The following is a 20,787-nucleotide window of genomic DNA, read 5'->3' as shown; positions in this document are numbered from 1 at the left end:
TTCAGTAGGCGACCCGCTGTACCTCCTGAGCTATAGCCACCTGGTGGTAAACGTGAGAAAACCCTCACTAGGTTTTGGATAAAGTGTAAACTCACAAACCTGTCAAACCTGCATTTGAAACGCTGGCTACCATAGCAGTATAGTATTGCAACATGACATTTGGGTCTTCTAACTAAAATAGGAAAATAAGAACATAAATAGTGCCATCATTGCCAGACCTGGCCCACATCTGGCTGACATACATCCTGCCATGACACCAGTCAGTCAGAAGTGCCAGCTTGATGCCAGATCTGGAGAAGACCTGTTTTCTATGAGCCTGGGCCACATAAACCAAACCAGAATTGGGCCAGATGTGGCATGCCATCACATAAACAGCGCCATCTACGCCAGGCCTGACCCATATCTGGATGACATACCACTTACCATGCCAGAAGTCAGCCAGCAGTGCCAAATTTAAGTTCTTAATCAGTTTTGTGCTTATTCTAGTGTCATTTATAAGAATTTTCATCTATAATGGTCAATAATCATTAAATGCTATTACTATGAGTAGCAGAAATGTTACTGTGTAATTAAATATTTTACAGAGTTAATGGAATTTGCACAGAACCACATGCTTTTGCTACAGCACACATGTCCTTGTGCAAAATGGGAAAGTTTTAATTTTATCATGACAAAATTTTATCTCTAAAAGGTGTACATGTCTCATTTCTTCCAGAGCACCCTTGCACCAGAACAGAGGACCTTTACAGGACTCTCTCCCAGACCTCAGTACGAACCTCTCAGGCAGTGCACACCAGGAGCTACACACTCTGGCTCACACTCATAATACAAGTCAGAGCTTTAAAGTAAAAGTGTGAAGTGTGCTTTCAAAATTGGAGTTTATAGCTGGCTTGGTTTGGTTGGCAGTTCATGTTTTGCCATAATTAAAATTAAATATTTAGACTTTCAATAGTGTTAACATACTACACAGGTCATGAACAAGATTTTTGTAATTGTCATTGTAAGTGGGCTAAAGCACTTCATTAAAAGTATTCTAACATACATGTAAATTATTTTAATAAGCCATGTAACTTGGATGCAAGCGATGCTGGCGTGACCAGAGTGCACACGTCTGCTGTTGCTCACAGTGGTCCAAGAGACCGATCAGGGAGTTTGTGTGTTCGCTCAGACACATGAAAAATTTGAGGGAACATTGGTTGTAACATGGAAAAATGTAGAACAACTGAAACTCTGTGAACACTTTCCAAATGCTCTGTATTATTATGTACTGTATTATTAAGACCACATCTATTCTCAGGCCCACTTTCATGAACTAAAGTAGAGAAGCTAAAAACATCCACAATGATCTTTCATTTGTCTCGTTATCTCAAGATACCAACATGTGTTTTCTCTTGGTAATTACTTTATTTAATAATTCAGAAGTTTACGGACAGAGATCAAACAGTGCTGCTCTATGATTGTATGATTTGCCCGAATGTTAGAATTAAAGGCAAACAGAAAGGATCCAATCTGATGATGCCGGAGTAGCAGTGGTTGCATTCTCAGGGATCAGGAATGCCATTTCAGCACGGTGCGAACTACAGGAGAGCCGGAAAGAGCTCGTCTCCTGTTAATAAGACACAGGGTCCCTGAAAACATGATTTATTAAATTTATTAAATATGCTTTTTTGGAGTGTCTTTTTCAATTTATGTATCTTTTCTGCATTGCACAGAGGGTGATTCATTAATAATTCCCTTTACTAAGAATACCAGCATGCATTCTCTGCAAGCTTGACCTCACCCACATCTGCTACAGACAGACGTTGGAGGACACCCTGCAGCAGTCTGACTTGATAAATCATCAATTGTGGAACTGCAATTGGAATTGCATTTAGCTCATGTGTAAACAGGATTTTAAATTTCAGGTTTGTTGAAAAAAAAAAGGATAAATTTGAGTGAAATCTGCAGAGCTGGCATGGAAAAAGTAACTTATTTATTATTCTAGTATTCTAGTATTATTATTGTTTACCGGGCTGGAGCTAAATATAACATTACTGGCTACAATAAGCTCTTCTAGTTACCAAGTTGGTCAGAAATGTTAGTACGTTTTTCAGACTGACATATGGGGCCTATCACTGATCCAGGACCTTGTGTTGTCTTTGGGTACGGCAACCTTAAATAATTAATAACAATTTCAATAACATATATCATATAGCAGTGCTATGCACCCCCCTCCTTCATCATCCCCCCGTCTGTCATGCTGATGCATCATTAATTCTCAAATAGCAGTTATTATTCTCTGATATGTTATCTCACTTGGGCCGTTCATCAAGCTCAGCGGTGGATATTAACTGGCTAAAAAAGTAGATGGACTGACATTATTCTGTGCGTACAATGGTGGGCAAAAGACTTGGCAGTGGTATCGTGATGGTTTGCTTAGCCAAGGACGCTCAACAAGGTAGTCTTCTTCTGGGGTGCCGGCCAGGTTTCCCTGACATGTAAGGCCGATTCATTTTAAATGCAAAGTACACAAAGAGTGTTTGCACATTTAAGACCGAACACCCTGGACACTGATTGAAAACAAACCTAATGCAATTTATAATACTGTCATGTTCCTGGGTCTGTTGACCCAGGGTTTTAAGTTTTAGTTTATTTGGATGTTGTTTATGTTTAAGTTCATTAAATTAGCGAAGTTCAATTGGTTATTAGACTCCTTGTGTTTTCTTCCCTTGTATTTAAGTTTCCCTCACCCTTTGTGTTTCATGCTGCGTGTCTTATGTTATCAAGTTTGTATTATCATGTCTGTCTCATGTTTCCTGTTTTATTTTGAAGGAGTCGTGTGTTCTTTGTTCATTGTATTTAGTTTCACTTCCCTTGTCCTGTCATTAGGCTCATGTCAGTCAGCTGTTCCTCCATGTGTTCCCACTTCCCCTAATCAAGTGTGTCATTGTCAGGTCGTCTGTTGTCCACGCCATGTTTCCCATGCCATGTCATGCCATGCCATGCCATGCTTCCAAGTTTCTTGTCTAGGTTTTTCTTATTGTTTGTTTAGATTTCCCAGTTTAGCTTTGTGTTAATTTTGCTTCAGTTTGCCTGGCCCTTTGTTTGTACCTTTTTTACCAGCCATATTAAACAGCTCGCTTTTTGTAAACATTTCAAGTTCTGTTCCCTGTTCCTTGGAGTCTGCGTTTTGGGTCCTTTTGTCAACCCCTACAGTCTGCCCTCGCCAGACTGTGACAAATACACACACACAGAAATATATTCAAAACACCCAAACGCAAAAACAATATAAAATACCATCAACTAGTAAATTCAGTGCACAAATAGTCCATAATCTCAGTTCAATACCGTTGCTTGAGTTCATTCACAAAACTAAAGACAAGGAATCCACTCAGAGTTTTTTTCTATTATCAGTTCCTCAGTTAATTCTCTGTCAGTCCAAAACAGTCACACACAAGAAAAGCTGCAGGTTTTCTACCCGCAATGAAGCAAAACAAGAAAGTGAGCTTGGCACTTTCAAACAAACACTTCCTGGAATAGATGCCCGAGTCACCACTTTACTCCAGTGGAGTGTCCCAGGTGAAGTTAGCCTACCCGTCCTACTGCGCAAAGGGAACAAATAATGGAGAGTTTCAGCTGAGATGGGCCACAGAGGTTATCTCACTGCTTCCTTCTCTGGCATCTTCCATCCCAAATCCTGGCCCACAAGAAAGAGAGTAAAAGGGCTGAACCATCTGCAAGTGCCAAATCCGGGCAGTGACTCGCTATTCTAATTACTATATATACGTCGTTATGTCGATAAAGGCCTTTTACTTTGTTCTCTGGCACAAAAGAGGAGAAAGGTTGAATTTGCGGCTGGAAGATGACGGGATCCTGGCCATCATAAAAGGAACAGGGTGTCCACATGAACTAACAGTGATTAGAAGCGAGAGGCACAACCTGTCAGTTTTACTACCAGGTCCTCAAGACCACATACTAAGGATGATACTGTTTGTCAGGAAAAGCTGCCAGCAAAAAGATTCAAATCTGCTCTGTTGAGAGGCTTTCCACAGCACAAACCTCGCTGATGACAGCTGGCCAAAACAGCTGAAAATTCTGTTCCTCGCTGAGCTTGGGTATTAAACATTGCTATCTGAGGCCAAAAGAACTAAAGATGAGGAGATTTAAAGGTGGTGCAAGAGACAAAGAGGACAACATGCCACGAGCTGATGGAGGACTGGCACTAAAATAGATTGCATGTCAACTTTGGACAAAGATCCAACCTTCTGTTTTCTTTTCCTCACCCCCAACCGGTCATGGCAAATGCCTGCCCCAACCTAAGCCTGGTTTTGCTGGAGGTTTCTTCCTGTTAGAAGGGAGTTTTTCCTTCCTACTGTCCATGTGCTTGCTCATAGGGGGTGATCTGATTGTTGGGTCTTTACACTACAATATAAACAGCCTTGAGCTGCCTGTTGTGATTTAAAGGGCTATATAAATACAACGGAAATCAAAAATCAAAAATTCATCAACAAGGGTGCCTGAATGAAGATGTCATCCTGGCAAACACATCTTCTTCTTGTCTAGTCGGCCTCATCACTGATGGGGACGACAAGGAGTACAGAGGACTGACTCAAGACTTTGTGGACTGGTGCCAGCTGAACTACCTCCAGATCAACGCCAGTAAAACCAAGGAGCTGGTGGTAGACCTCCGCAGGCACAAGCATTCTCCACTGCAACCACTGAATATCCAAGGTATGGACATTGAAGCTGTGGACAGCTACAGGTACCTTGGTGTTCATCTGAACAACAGACTGGACTAGACTCATAACTCAGACGCCCTCTACAGGAAAGGGCAGAGCAGACTGTACCTGCTGCGGAGACTCAGGTAGTTTGGAGTGGAGGGCCCACTCCTGAAGACCTTCTATGACTCTGTGGTGGCCTCTGCTATCTTTTATGGTGTGGTCTGCTGGGGTGGCAGCATCTCTGCTGGGGACAGGAAGAGACTGAACAGGCTGATCCGAAGGGCCAGCTCTGTTCTAGGATGCCCTGTGGACCCAGTGGAGGTGGTGAGTGACAGGAGAATGGCGGCTAAGCTGTCATCCCTGTTGGACAACATCTCCCACCCCATGCAGGAGACTCTGACAGCACTGAGCAGCTCCTTCAGTGGCTGCGGCACCCACGGTGTGGGACGGAGAGATTTCACAGGTCTTTCCTCCCCACTGCTGTCAGACTCCACAACAAAGACTTTAACTGATCAAACACACACATCCACAAATGTGCAATAACACTAATGTGTAATAATCTTTTCTGGCATCGTTGTATTTTTACACAGTTGTATATAGCATTTGTATTCTATTTTTATCTTATTGTATATTTTATTCTATTTTATTCTACTCTATATAGTATTTTATTTTATTCTATTCTGTACGGTGGCCCCTAGAGACAAAGCACGTACAAACTCCAAAACACTTGCAAACTCCAAAACACATGCAAACTCCAAAACACTTGCAAACTCCAAAACACATGCAAACGCCAAAACACTTGCAAACTCCAAAACACATGCAAACTCCAAAACACATGCAAACTCCAAAACACATGCAAACCCCAAAGCACATGCAAATTCCAAAACACAACGGAAGTGCTCCAGGACGCTAGGGGCAGTGTTGAGCTCGATTTGCAAAATAAACGGCAAGTTTGTCTGTATGGGACGGTCTAGTCTCTGTCGCGCTTCCCAGGTTGCCTAGCAACCATGATACTAACCGCTGGAAACGTGTCATACAACTTTGTTTGACAGAAATGAAGGAAAACATATTTTATTCATTTGTTTGTTTGTTTCTACAAGAGCTTTGTGTGATTTGATAAGTATCTGAGGTTGAGACCACAGGACAGTAAAACATGGTTTTTGGGCTTCATTTCTGTACTGAACAGTCATTTAAGATTAGTTAGTAAATAACAATTAGCTAATGTTGTTCATGAGACTAAAGTCATATCACTTTGGTAATGTAAATATAATATGGCCAATATTATAGTTATTATATTAATCATTATTAGCTATTACAGCAGTGAACATGAACTCTGTGTCAAATACTGAGCCACAGTACAGATTCAAGTTGCAGTTATTTATAGGTCTTATCACCTTAAATCTTCACTCAAAGACAAGTATCTTTGACAGTGCATATATAGGTGTATCATATATAAGAGAGAAATGTTGTTCTTTCAGTATGTTGGCATTACTAAATTTGGCTCATTGCTTACATACGTGTGTAAAAAGAAATTATATGAGCTGTGATAACTGTTTCTGATAAAATGAAGAGTAGACTGATATATTGAATATTCCTTTATTGGGTGAGAAAATCAGACCATGTCATAACTGTTTTAAGTCATACAGAATAGATATCAGAGCCTTAAACAGGCTGACTTCTGCTAAATGGGTCAAACTGGGCAGAAAGTATACAAACACATAGCATCATTATAGAATATGATGTAACACTATAGATCAACTTACCTCAGAATATATAAAGCATATAAACAATTACAGCAATATGATGCAACAAACACAGCACTGCTACTAATCCAAAATACTCAAAGCTTCATAGAACTGAAACAAACATTTATTTTTAGGTCCATTCAGCTGCTGATACATACTTTAGGTTTCTGAATATTAAACTTGTTTCTTCCTTTCATAGTGTGTAACTTGAAGGCCCTGAGTACTTTCTCCCACACTGCAAACACTGGAATGATAAAATTATTTTGAACATTACCTAATAAGACTGATTCAGGACAGACAATTAGTTATGTTAAACTTTCCTAGCAGTCCTTCACAAACAGGGAACAGTCTGTCTATTCTCTCCATCTGTCAGCTGCTGCTGGCTCTTCCTCCTCCTCTTCCTCACACACTGCTGAGTCCTGGTGGATCATCAGGGGTGCAAAGCCTCACAGATGATGTGCAGCAGTGAGTCCCTCAGTCTGTCCTCACTCTGGACACTTGCAGTTGTCACACATGGAAATCAAATGCGTGATAAGCTGCAGGATTCAAACACAAATGTAACTTATAAATACATGTTCATACTTTTATTACACAATCAGAGAGAAAGAAAAAGAGAGAGAGTGCAGGACAGACAGACAGGTGACAGCCTCAGGTGTATACACTGCTACAAAACAGCACAAAAGAAGGAGGACTGTGCTATTACGAAACAAGAAGAGTTCCCAGATGGTACAGTGGACACGTGTGTGACTCCTGTGATTAAAGCACCTTTCTTTCAGCTTAACGAGTGAACCGTCAGCTCGTTCAAACACACGTTAAAGTCCGTTTGGCTCGACACCACCGAACAGTGGCAGCAATATAACATAGCTAACATTAACAGTGCAGTGAATCCTGCTTGTGCCGTGATATTCAGGACTGCAAACCGAGCAGCATCACTGACTTTCAGCCTGTTGTGTTTGTGGATATATGACTGACTTTAATTATCCATAAAATCATCACATTCTCTGTAAGATTAAAGTCAACTATTGAACGGTGTATATTTTGGAGTAAAGGCTTTAAAACCAAGTTAGTACAAACATCGCTAATGTCACATAACTTTCCCGACATGTGGCCAACAGTAATGTTTTAATGTTCTTCATTATAAAAAACATTTGCGCATAAATAAGTGACATAATATTCAGTACTTACTTCTGAAAGTTTACTCTTGGCGGCTCCGCTTCAGCCGTTTTTTTCGGCAAAATTATCCACACCACAGGCGAGCTATGAAATCTGGGATATGTTGGGCCATGAAGGCTACAGCGACCCATTCTTAAAATTCAGGGACATTAAGGACGCATTTGAGGGCCGCATTTCGAGCAGCCTTTGAATTGGGACAGCCTTCGTCGTGTCGCTGTGACGTAATCGGCCTTAAAATGCGGACTTTAAGGCTGCAGACCCCAAATCCGGTCATTGGTACATCCTGGCTTGTGTAGTTACTAGGTAACAAAAGCTCAACACTGCCCCTAGCGTCCTGGAGCACTTCCGTTGTGTTTTGGAATTTGCATGTGTTTTGGGGTTTACAAGTGTTTTGGAGTTTGCATGTGTTTTGGAGTTTGCATGTGTTTTGGAGTTTGCAAGTGTTTTGGAGTTTGCAAGTGTTTTGGAGTTTGTACGTGCTTTGTCTCTAGGGGCCACCGTAATTCTGTACAGTTGTGTACTGTATTTATTCTTATTATATTCTAATTTTTGCTTCGTAACTTGCACTGTCCACTTCCTGCTGTGACAAAACAAATTTCCCATGTGTGGGACTAATAAAGGTTATCTTATCTTATCTTATCTTCTCACATGGTCTATAACAGGGGTGGGCAATCTCAGTCCACGAGGGCCGGTGTCCCTGCAGGTTTTAGATCTCACCTTGGGTCAACACATCTGAATCACATGATTAGTTCGTTACCAGGCCTCTGGAGAACTTCAGGACATGTTGAGGAGCTAATTTAGCCATTTAAATCAGCTGTGTTGGTTCGAGGACACATCTAAAACCTGCAGGGACATTGGCCCTCGTGGACTGAGATTGCCCACCCCTGCTCTATAAGATAGCAACCACCCCATTTATGGTCCCCTGTTTAGCCTTTTTATTAGAAATATACCCTTTTGTTAGTTCTTAATTCTCATTTTTTCTCCCTCTCCATTCTCAGTGTCTGTGAATTCCTAGAATGTTCTGATAGAATTTATAAACAGCCTATACAACACATATTTACAGAACTGATAGCATCAAAGGATGACATTTGGACATTACACTGTCCGAATAACATCTGGTCTCCTGCCGTAGTGGCTGTCAGATATTTAAAAAAAACACACCCCGAGCAACAACAAAACCTTGGACAGGTGTAAGCACCTCCCTTCTCTACAGGTGGAAAATCACAGTGATGAGGCAGATCAAGCCTCTGATACTCACTGTTCAAACAGAGGAAGGCATGACTTCAGTTTGCTAAACAGGCAGTGGAACCACAGACATTTCACTATTTCCTCACCATTGAAGCAGCAAACACTCTCTCTCTCTCTGCCTCTCTCGTTCTGCCTCTATTTTTAGCAGCCCCTGAGATGAGAGACGACCCACCACTGCGGCGGTGGCAGGCGTGAGTGGGCGATGGTATAGCGAAAGCGAGAAATATTGATAGGGGGAAAAAAAAAGAGTTCACAAAGCCGAGCATCAGAAAAAGAGAGGAAAGAAGAAGAACAGAAGAAAAATCAGTGAAAGTTAAAAAAGAACAGGAAGTGCCTTATTTTCATTGCTTGGAGAGAGTTTAATCAGTGCGATCCAAACGAAAGTTCACGCTCGTATAATGTGATGTCATGATCCTAGATGCAATCTGTTGCATAAACTGGAGGAGCACACTATAAAGACGAAATTAAGCCAACAGCTGTACGAATGGGAGAAAAGCTTTACACTGCAGGAGTGTGGACATGCAGGGCAATGACAGGAACGAGGTAGAAGCGACTTTGTAATCTACAAAGGAGCCAACATGGCTGTCTTTACTTTCTATAACAACTCTTACTGAGAAAATCTGCAGCACATGCATCTAAGTTCGCAACAGCATCTAACGTAACAGTCAAATGATACGTACACAACTGTTTAAATGTTAACAAATAACTTTGTTGTGCAATTCTAGAAGTCATCAAAAAATTGTCCAAGTTATAAATGATTGTAAAGTTATTATTGTTGAATTGTTTACTGACAGTATTTAAGTGTCCGTGCTGATAGACAACAAAAAAATCTATATACAGTACTGTGCAAAAGTCTTAAGTCACCCATTATATCTTTACATTTTAATAGGAAAGTGGGAAGTATGTGCAAGTATGTGTTGTACGTCTCTCCTGACCCACTGATGCGAACAATGCTGATGACAATTTGAATCAAACACAGATTCATCACTTCATAAGACCCATTGCCCTTGTGTAATTTGTCATACCTCAGTGTTAAAGGCTTGACAACGAAGCCATCTCGACTTTTTTATATTTGCAAAAACACTTCAGCTCTCATCTACGAAACTTTATCAGAACCTTCGAGAGTGGTATGTAACCCCTAGTGCGGGCTGTCTCATTTGGAAAGTGTCCTGAGGATTGTTGACCCACTCCTGATCATGTGAGTCACACAAGGTGAAGGTAATCACCCACACCTTTTTTAAAAGACTTTAACTCATGCAAACATAAAGACCGCCATTACCCGGATGACTGAAAACCTATACAGACACACAACACACTTCATCTTTTCTTCCTGTTTCCATTCCTTGAAAATGGCTCCTTGTCACCTTTCCACCTGAGACTATTTATGACAAGGCATCAGCGAACAATAGATGGACCACCTGAAGGGCCAGTTGCATCTCTCAGGTCTTTTTTTCCCAATTTCTTAAGGGCGTGACTTTCAGATACTGTTCATCTGCTGTAGATAGATTTGTAGTCCTGTCAACTTTTGTCGTCTCCATGTCCAGTTTCCTGAATTCTTTAAAAGGACACACCGTGCTGAGATATGTCAAGTTTGCAACTAATAACTGTTTGGAAATCACGCTGTTGGTGCAAAACTTATACTTCATGCCTGTAAAACTGTGCTATCTTTAGCTGAATCTAATAATAAAGAAATGGGAACATAGTATAAAGCAACATGAAGAAATGAATACTGTCTGACAACCTTTGCACACTAGTGAATAACCCTCAAATATATGAAAGACAGAGAGAGATAATTAAGATATTTAAATATTTAATTAAACAATGAAAGATTTCCCAAATAATGAAATAAATGAGAGGAGTGGATAAGGAAACATGAACATGTAAAAAGCTAATTGTACCTGCTCGTGGTGCTCAATGCCCATGCTGATGGTGTTGATCAAAATGGCGATCATGATGCCTCGGTTAAAATACTTGCTCTCCACGATGCCCCACAGTTTCATCCTGATCTCGTACCACAGCTCCTTGCATCCCTTCTTCGGACTACAACAGGACTCTGCACCTTCATGGCCTTGTTTGTCCTTCCCTTTAGTACCGGACTGTACACCATCCCTGTCTGATTCCTCCACAGTTCCCTCTTCTGTTTCGTCACTCGCTGCATTTCGAACTGGTCCCACCCCGTCAGAGAGCGCCAGCGCTGCCGCGCACTGAGGGCAGCCGTCTGTGGCGGAGGCGGCAGTGAGGGCCACGGGCTCAGCGGATGAGGCATGGCCTAGTTTGTTGTGATGGGGACATGGCGGGCCTTACAAAATGCAAGATAGAGAGATTAAAGGGTGATCATATAAATCTAATAGATAAATAGTACTTTCTTACAGTTACGTACCATGTCTTAACCCCGCTCTTCTGTCACGTCCTTCACGTCCATTGGCCTTCCTCTCCCTTCCTTCCCCGCCTCCTCTTCCTCTTCCAACACCATGAAAGCCACGAGGTTTCCCCCGGAGGGTGTTAAAAAGGGCAACAGTTTGCCTCCTCGCCTTTCGGAGGAAATGGCAGACCAGCTGGAAGAGCTCTTCGTAGCAGTCCCCAGGTTCACTGGCCAGGGTGGAGGAGGATGAACAGCGAGCTCGCTGCTCCTGCATCAGCTGATGCTCCCGCTGCTTGGTCTCTGAGAACTGGGTGGCAATGACCACGAGGCACAGGTTGATCATGAAGAAGGAACCGACCTGGGAGGATGACAGGCAAGCGCACATCACATAAACAAAACTTAAAGCTGCGTGTTGCTTGACTGTCACGTGCTCCTCCCCACGCCGCCCAGTGCTGAAAAAGTGTTTACTTGTGAGAATCCAAACTAATGAGATGTAATTGTAAGCTAGAGACACCGGCAACCATAGTCAATTGTCTTCCAGGGGCCAGAGCAGGCGACATTGAAGGAAATTTAAAACTGCTGGCTAAGGGTAAACGTAAATTCAATAAAATCATAATTCACGTCGGCAGTAATGACACCCGGTTACGCCAATCGGAGGTCACTAAAATCAATATTGAATCGGTGTGTAACTTTGCCAAAACAATGTCGGACTCTGTAGTTTTCTCTGGTCCCCTCCCCAATCAGACCAGGAGTGACATGTTTAGCCGCATGTTCTCCTTAAATTGCTGGCTGTCTGAGTGGTGTCCCAGAAACGATGTGGGCTTCATAGATAATTGGCAAACCTTCTGGAGGAAACCTGGTCTTGTTAGGAGAGATGGCATCCATCCCACTTTGGATGGAGCAGCTCTCATTTCTAGAAATATCGACAAATTTATTAAACCCCTCAAAACATGACTATCCAGAGTTGGGACCAGGAAGCAGAGTTGCAGTCTTACACGCCTCTCTGCAGCTTCTCTCCTCCTGCTACCCCCCCAAAAACCCATCTCCATAGAGACTGTGTCTGCTTCCAAAAAGACAAAAAACAAACTAAAAACCAGCAACAAACAACTTAAACAATCACAAAGAAAGAACAATACAGTATCCACATCTGAACCAAAGAGTAAAACAGTGAAATGTGGATTATTAAATATTAGGTCTCTCTCCTCCAAGTCTCTGTTAGTACATGACTTAATAATTGATCAACAAATTGATTTACTCTGCCTTACAGAAACCTGGTTGCAGCAGGATGATTATGTTAGTTTAAATGAATCAACACCCCCGAGTCATTCTAACTACCAGAAGTCTCGAAGCACAGGTCGAGGGGGCGGTGTGGCAGCAATTTTTCACACCAGTCTATTAATTAATGAAAGACCAAGACAGACTTTTAATTCATTTGAAAGCCTGATGCTTAACATTGTCCACCCCAGCTGTGAAACTCAGAAACCAGTCTTACTTGTTATCATCTATCGTCCACCTGGGTCTTACACAGAGTTTCTGTCTGATTTTTCAGACTTTATATCTAATTTAGTTCTGAGCTCAGATAAAATAATTATTGTGAGTGATTTTAACATCCATGTTGATGCTAAAAATGACAGCCTCAACATGGCATTTAATCTGTTGTTAGACTCAATTGGTTTCTCTCAAAATGTAAAAGAACCCACCCACCACTTTAATCACACTCTAGATCTTGTTTTAACACATGGCATAGAAACTGAACATTTAACAGTGTTTCCTGAAAACCCTCTCCTGTCTGATCATTTCTTGATAACATTTACATTTACAATAATTGATTACGCAGCAGTGGAGAGTGGACTTTATCAAAGTAGACGTCTTTCTGAAAGCGCTGTAACTAAGTTTAAGAATATAATCCAGCCACTGTTATCATCGTCAATGCCCTGTACCAACACAGAGCAGAGCAGCTATCTGAACGCTACCCCAACAGAGGTCGATTATCTTGTTAATAATTTCACCTCCTCACTACGTACGACTCTGGATACTGTAGCTCCAGTGAAAACTAAGGTCTCTAATCAGAAGTACCTGACCCCGTGGTATAATTCTCAAACACGTACCCTAAAGCAGATGACTCGTAATCTGGAGAGGAAATGGCGTGTCACAAATTTAGAGGATCATCATTTAGCCTGGAGAAATAGTTTGTTGCTTTATAAGAAAGCCCTCCGCAAAGCCAGAACAGCTTACTACTCATCACTGATTGAAGAAAATAAGAACAACCCCAGGTTTCTCTTCAGCACTGTAGCCAGGCTGACAAAAAGTCAGAGCTCTTTTGAGCCAACCATCCCTTTAACGTTAACTAGTGATGACTTCATGAACTTCTTCACAAATAAAATTTTTATCATTAGAGAAAAAATTACCAATAATCATCCCACAGATGTAATATTATCTACAGCTACTCTTAGTTCCATTGATGTTAAGTTAGACTCTTTTTTTCCAATCGATCTTTCTGAGTTAACTTCAATAATTACTTCCTCCAAACCATCAACGTGTCTTTTAGACCCCATTCCTACAAAACTGCTCAAAGAAGTCCTGCCATTGATTAATTCTTCGATCTTATATATGATCAACCTATCTCTAATAATCGGCTATGTACCACAGGCCTTCAAGGTGGCTGCAGTTAAACCTTTACTCAAAAAGTCATCTCTAGACCCAGCAGTCTTAGCTAATTATAGGCCAATCTCCAACCTTCCTTTCATATCAAAAATCCTTGAAAGAGTAGTTGTCAAACAGCTAACAGATCATCTGCAGAGGAATGGTTTATTTGAAGAGTTTCAGTCAGGTTTCAGAGTTCATTACAGCACAGAAACAGCTTTATTGAAGGTTACAAATGATCTTCTTATGGCCTCTGACAGTGGACTCATCTCTGTGCTTGTCCTTCTTGACCTTAGTGCAGCATTCGATACTGTTGACCATAATATTCTATTAGAGCGATTAGAACATGCTGTAGGTATTACAGGTATTGCACTGCAGTGGTTTGTATCATATCTATCTAACAGACTCCAATTTGTGCATGTAAATGGAGAGTCCTCTTCACACACTGAGGTTAATTATGGAGTTCCACAGGGTTCGGTGCTAGGACCAATTCTGTTTACATTATACATGCTTCCCCTAGGCAGCATCATTAGAAGACATAGCATACATTTTCACTGCTATGCAGATGACACCCAGCTCTATCTGTCCATGAAGCCAGATAACACACACCAATTAGTTAAACTGCAGGAATGTCTTAAAGACATAAAGACCTGGATGGCCACTAACTTTCTGCTTCTTAACTCAGATAAAACTGAGGTCATTGTACTCGGCGCTGAAAAGCTTAGAAATATGGTATCTAACCAGATTCTTACTCTGGATGGCATTACCTTGGCCTCCAGTAACACTGTGAGGAACCTTGGAGTCATTTTTGACCAGGATATGTCCTTCAACGCACATATTAAACAAATATGTAAGACTGCGTTCTTCCATTTGCGCAACATCTCTAAAATTAGAAATATCCTGTCTCAGAGTGACGCTGAAAAACTAGTTCATGCATTTATTACTTCCAGGCTGGACTACTGCAATTCATTATTATCAGGATGTCCAAAAAACTCACTGAAAAGCCTTCAGTTAATCCAAAATGCTGCAGCAAGAGTACTGACAGGGACTAGAAAGAGAGAGCATATTTCTCCTGTTTTGGCTTCCCTTCATTGGCTTCCTGTTAAATCCAGAATTGAATTCAAAATCCTGCTCCTCACATACAAGGTCTTAAATAATCAGGCCCCATCTTATCTTAATGACCTTGTAGTACCATATCACCCTATTAGAGCACTTCGCTCCCGCTCTGCAGGCCTACTTGTTGTTCCTAGAGTATTTAAAAGTAGAATGGGAGGGAGAGCCTTCAGTTTTCAGGCCCCTCTTCTGTGGAACCAGCTTCCAGTTTGGATTCAGGAGACAGACACTATCTCTACTTTTAAGATTAGGCTTAAAACCTTCCTTTTTGCTAAAGCATATAGTTAGGGCTGGACCAGGTGACCCTGAATCCTCCCTTAGTTATGCTGCAATAGATGTAGGCTGCCGGGGGATTCCCATGATGCATTGAGTTTTTCCTTTCCAGTCACCTTTCTCACTCACTATGTATTAACAGACCTCTCTGTATTGAATCGTATCTGTTATTAATCTCTGTCTCTCTTCCACAGCATGTCTTTATCCTGTCTTCCTTCTCTCACCCCAACCGGTCGCAGCAGATGGCCGCCCCTCCCTGAGCCTGGTTCTGCCGGAGGTTTCTTCCTGTTAAAAGGGAGTTTTTCCTTCCCACTGTCGCCAAAGTGCTTGCTCATAGGGGGTCATATGATTGTTGGGCTTTTCTCTGTATCTATGAAGCGCCTTGAGGCGACATTTGTTGTGATTTGGCGCTATATAAATAAAATTGAATTGAATTGAATTGAAATTGAATTAATTATTTTCACAGGGCTTTTGACTGTTTATCTGTAATAAAAGAACCCTTTTAAAGGCCTATTATTAATCCTAAAACACTCCCATCTAATAAAAAGGTAATAAATCATTCTTAAATATAATGATCTGCAACAGTTGGAAGCTCCAGCATGAAACTGGAGACCCCTAATTTGGTCTGTTAGTCGACAGCTTCTGCCAGCTAATAACGCTGAATACAAAACTCTCAGCATGATGGCCTTATGCCAGAGCAGTGTAGTTCTTACCTCTAGCTTGTTAGTCCACTTGGCTGGACAACTCCAGACATAACACATTATACAATATGTTCACAAACAAATCTGCTCCAGTGCCATCCTGAAAATACTTCTTTTTTCAGCATTTTAGTATTACAACCAGCAAACCAAGCAATGACTAAGAGAGGAGAGCTAACATATTAGGTGGCTTGATGCTGTTGTAGCTGCAATAATTAGCAACTTTCTTTTAGCAAAACCTATGATCACATGAGACGAGCATTATCTATCTATCTATCTATCTATCTATCTATCTATCTATCTATCTATCTATCTATCTATCTATCTATCTATCTATCTATCTATCTTTAGGTTTTACATCACTGATTTGTTGAGAACAAAAACTACAATTACACAGTATCTTATCCTTTTTTACCCTAAGGCATTAAAATGACAACAACATTCTGGTAATGCTGATACTTTATTCATATAAACATGTAATTATTACAACTATTAAACACCATCATCACCATCACTGCTCTATCACAAAAAAATCCGCAAAACTACCATGTTTCAGTATCAGTTCAACATCATTTAACACTAATAAATAATAATAATAATAATAATAATAATCATAGACAGTTCACTTTCCTATAAATCTCACATCAATAATCTCCCCCGTTCTGCCTTCTTCCATCTACGTAACATTAACAGATTGCTTCCTTCTCTTTCCACCCAGTCTACGTCCATTCTTGTCCACAGTCTTGTTACCTCCCGTATTGACTACTGCAATTCTCTTCTGCATGGTCTCCCCCAAAAATCCCTCCATAAGCTTCAACTGGTTCAGAACTCTGCTGCTCGCATTATCACCAGAACTCCCTCCTACCAGCACATCACCCCTGTTCTTCAGGAACTTCACTGGCTCCCTGTGAAATTCCGGATAATATTCAAACTTCTTCTGCTCACCTTCAAGGGCATTCATAACCTCGCTCCTCCTTACCTTTCTGACCTGTTAACCACCACCTGTTCTGCCCGTTCACTTCGTTCTTCTTCTTCTATCCAGCTTGCTGTACCTTCCTTCCGCCTCACCACCATGGGAAGCAGAGCTTTCAGCTGCTCTGCTCCCAGGCTGTGGAACTCTCTGCCTCCAGAAATAAGAAACATTGGTTCTCTCCCCCAGTTTAAATCCCAACTCAATCAAAACTCATCTGTTCAAATCTGCATATTCACTGTGAATCCACTGTTTGTTAATTTTATCTTGTGCTTTTGTTTTATTGTTCTTATTCTGCCATTGTTTTAATAAGTGTTTTATCCTATTGTAAAGTGTCCTTGGGTGACTTGAAAGGCGCTCATAAATAAAATGTATTATTATTATTATTATAATACAAAACACATTTACAACAAATGGCAATAAAAAACTGCTTGTTGAAAACTAGTTTCTGCACTTATAGAGCACTGCTAAGACAACTTACATATGTGGGACCAGCCCCAGCCAACCCCTGTTATGATCTCTTTTAATCTCAGTTAGCTCTCAGTATATTTTTAAACAGCTGCTTGCCGTTCCAGGTGTAGCTCTCCAGCCTGTGATGAGTTACCCTCAAGCACAGGGGTGTCAAACATGCAGCCGGGGGCCAGAATCTGCCCGGCAAAGGCTCTTAGAGACTTTTTCTGTAATTTGGGTTTTCTGCAATAATAATAATAATTTTACACATTTATTCATCCATATTATGGAGCAATTGTGACCACACAGTTTACTCTGGAATCATCTCCCTCTTCAGATTAGGTCATCTTCTTCACTAACATGTTCAAACCCAACTGAACATGTGCGTTCTTCATTAGCATTAACTTACAGTGTCATTTTCCCCCAGTGCATCTCTTTTACTTTTATGCATCAAACTCATCAAATAATATATATTTAACATTCAGAGATTTTTTTACTGCTGTTGAATATCAAAATATGTCAGATATGACCCGAACAGTATGCAAGGACAGAACATAGGAATGAAAAATCTTGATACTAAGACATAACATGTTCTAAAGGCAGACAGATTATCACAGAGATGCAAAGCAGAGGAACTTATTTAGACACCATCACATACCATTCCTGGCTTGATCATCAGTTTTTGTGGTGCATTTGCTAAAAGCCTGCATTCATAAAAAAGTAAGTGGAGAATTTCATGAATTCATGTATTGTAGCTAAACTTACATCTTCTGAACTTACAATAGTAGGGATGGGTATCGTTTAGGTTTTATCTGATACCGGTGCCAAACTGGTACTTTTGAAACGGTGCCGGTGCTTAAACGGTGCTCAAACCGGTGCTTAAAGAATGGAGAACACAAAATTGGTCCAAAAACCTCTCATGTTCAGCTGTTTTTATTGTAAAAAGATAACAATGTTAGCCTTTTCTGCAGCTATAGGGCATATATGATATCACTTTTGGCTGGAAGCAGTGCTTAAACAATGGAAAAAACAAACTTTGTCCAAAAACCTCTCATGTTTAACTGTTTTCCACTTTTTCTTTGGTCATTTTAGCCTTTTTGGCCAGGGTGAAGGGAGTATCTGCCATCAAACAAGAAGACAGCTGCATGTAACTACGACAGTGTTTGCTAGTTCACCTTACATGCATTAATGTAATAACGTGGTTAGCCTACTCAACGTAAATTGCACACGAACAACATGAAGCTACTCACGCAGAGAAGAACGGCTGCTGCTGCCATCATCATCCGTCACCACCACACCCGCAGTAGATGCGCTCGGTGTGAGGTCTCGCAGCAAGCTATCAAATACGGCGCATTTTTCTGCTTTAAAAAAAAACCCGCTATGCGTCGCCAGGTGTTTCATCGGATTTGAGGTGTTACCTCCTTTGACAGTATCACAGTATCACCTTAAAGCACTTGTTGCAGGCTGGTGAGTTTGCATATTTTGCTGTGAAGTACAGCCAGACTTTTGACCGCTTCGTCTTGGGCATTTTTAATCTGTAGCTCTGCTCTAAAAGTACGTACGTACCTGGGCCCGCCTACTATCCTCGGAAACGTAAAATGATTGGCTAGAATTCAAAGTGTATGACATCTCAGAAAAAAAAAGCACCGAAATGAAGCACCGAAATGTGCGCTGCTTTTCGGTCTGGTTACTACCGTTTATGTCAGAACCGGTGCCATCATGGCACCGGATACCGGTACCCATCCCTATACAATAGTAGAGTCTGGTGTTTATGGAGAAAACTGGTAACAGAATATTCAGCTTAGTTTAACCTTGACTTGGAATCTCTTAAGATGTCTGTGCTTTCAGCAGTCTGCTAACTACCAAACTTACCTCCATACAGCTACAGCACAATATATAAAACGCTTGTAGGCGTATTGAGACTGTTAGGAAAAGGTGTCTACCCCCAACTGAAATCTGGCGTTGAACATTGTAAGGCATGATTCATAATGAAACACATATCTGGTGTGATACATGAAAAACTGAGAGCAGAAAGGTCAGTCCAGGGAAAAAAAGGTTTCTTTTACCATCACTCCTTTAACTAAAACTTTAGGTTGTGTTTTCCTGCTTAACCACTGATATCATTCAGCCACTGTTGACACTTTTATTTAGATGTTTTAGGCTCATTTTCCATGAGACACAACTGGTAAAACAGATTTAAAGAAAAAAAGGGGAAAAAAAGAGATGACAAAATAGGTCAAGGTCACCAAGAAACGCTAAGCTGGTGTGGAAAGAAAACAGGAGGAAAGCAAGAAGGTGGGGAGGGAAATGAAGCCTAGTGCTCTGCAGGCTGTGATCAATAGAGATTGTAAGCCTCATAACCTCACTAAACCACTGCGACAAAGACTACGGAGAAAGCAGAATGTACGTGTGTGTCCGTTTTAGTGTAGAGACTGCCTTTTCATTGATTGAAAGCAGAGATTTGTGGTCAGACTGGTTCATGCCAGTTCACTGGACTCGCGTACTAAAAGGGAGGCAGTGGGTCCCAGCACCCGCTCAGCACCCTCGCTGATCCCATCAAATATTTATGCTCACACTCTGCTGGAATGGCTGAAATACAATTAGATTAGTCTGTGTGTCTCGGTGTGTGCACTTTTAGAGTTTGCAGCAGAGCGGCTAGGTGTGAGAGGCAACTAGTGTTTGAAGAATAGTGAAAGAAATAATTATGTTGCCTTCTAAACAAGAAAGCTGCAAAAATCTATGTTTTCTACAAAAAAAACAAGACCATGTGAAAGGCTTGTAAACCTTTTTTAGGGGATTATTTTGGGAGTGCATCACATTTACTATTTGGTTTTGTGCTTTTTTCAGCCCAAATGGTAGCCACAGCAAAATGGACTTTCGGTACAGTGCATTTTTCTAATGGTGCAGTTTGTAATTGTTTCAGCACACACTGCACACCGAGTACCAACATGCAGACAGACAAATCTAATGATTAAATAGTAACGATATTCAGACGTAGTTTCTTCGTAACCGAGATCAAGCCAGTGCTAAAAAGACTCTTTTTCTTAGTGATATCACCGAAATGAAGACAATCAAATGACCACCAACAAAAATGGTGAAGTCCACATTAGCTGAGGCTGTTTTCTTTGGCTCATTATGCATTTGTACTGTAAAGCTTCATCAGATCAGGCTTGCAGCATTTGGATGAATCTGAGCACAGAGTGCAACCCTGCACACTGCAGAATTGCAGAATCTGCTAACTGCTAACTGGTCACTTGTGTTTATTAATGCTCTGCCATGGGCATGTATGGCAGCCATACATGCCCATGGCAGAGCATGGCGTCATATTTGACAGATTATTAAACTTCTCATATTGAAACAAATTAATCTTTTTATTATTTGTTTGTATCAAGGTTTTTTGAGGCTCTTTGAG

General features: G+C 41.0%; 1 protein-coding gene across 3 annotated transcripts in view; it reads right to left on the bottom strand.

Annotated features, from left to right (window-relative positions):
- LOC146517444 (voltage-dependent T-type calcium channel subunit alpha-1I-like) overlaps positions 1 to 20,787 on the bottom strand; it is a 283,413-nt gene that overhangs the window by 98,156 nt on the left and 164,470 nt on the right. For all 3 annotated transcript variants that reach the window (XM_085162096.1, XM_085162094.1, XM_085162095.1), the window contains 2 exons: positions 11,247 to 11,586; positions 10,765 to 11,165 (listed from right to left, as the gene is read on the bottom strand). In XM_085162096.1, coding sequence (XP_085018222.1) covers positions 10,765 to 11,165; positions 11,247 to 11,586 — 741 coding nt within the window. The remainder of the gene's footprint in view (positions 1 to 10,764; positions 11,166 to 11,246; positions 11,587 to 20,787) is intronic.

Source organism: Neolamprologus multifasciatus, chromosome 6, assembly GCF_963576455.1.
Source record: "Neolamprologus multifasciatus chromosome 6, fNeoMul1.2, whole genome shotgun sequence".
In the NCBI taxonomy this organism is placed as follows: domain Eukaryota; kingdom Metazoa; phylum Chordata; class Actinopteri; order Cichliformes; family Cichlidae; genus Neolamprologus; species Neolamprologus multifasciatus.
Note: the sequence above shows the minus strand (reverse complement) of the source record. Positions and strands in the feature narration are given on the sequence as shown.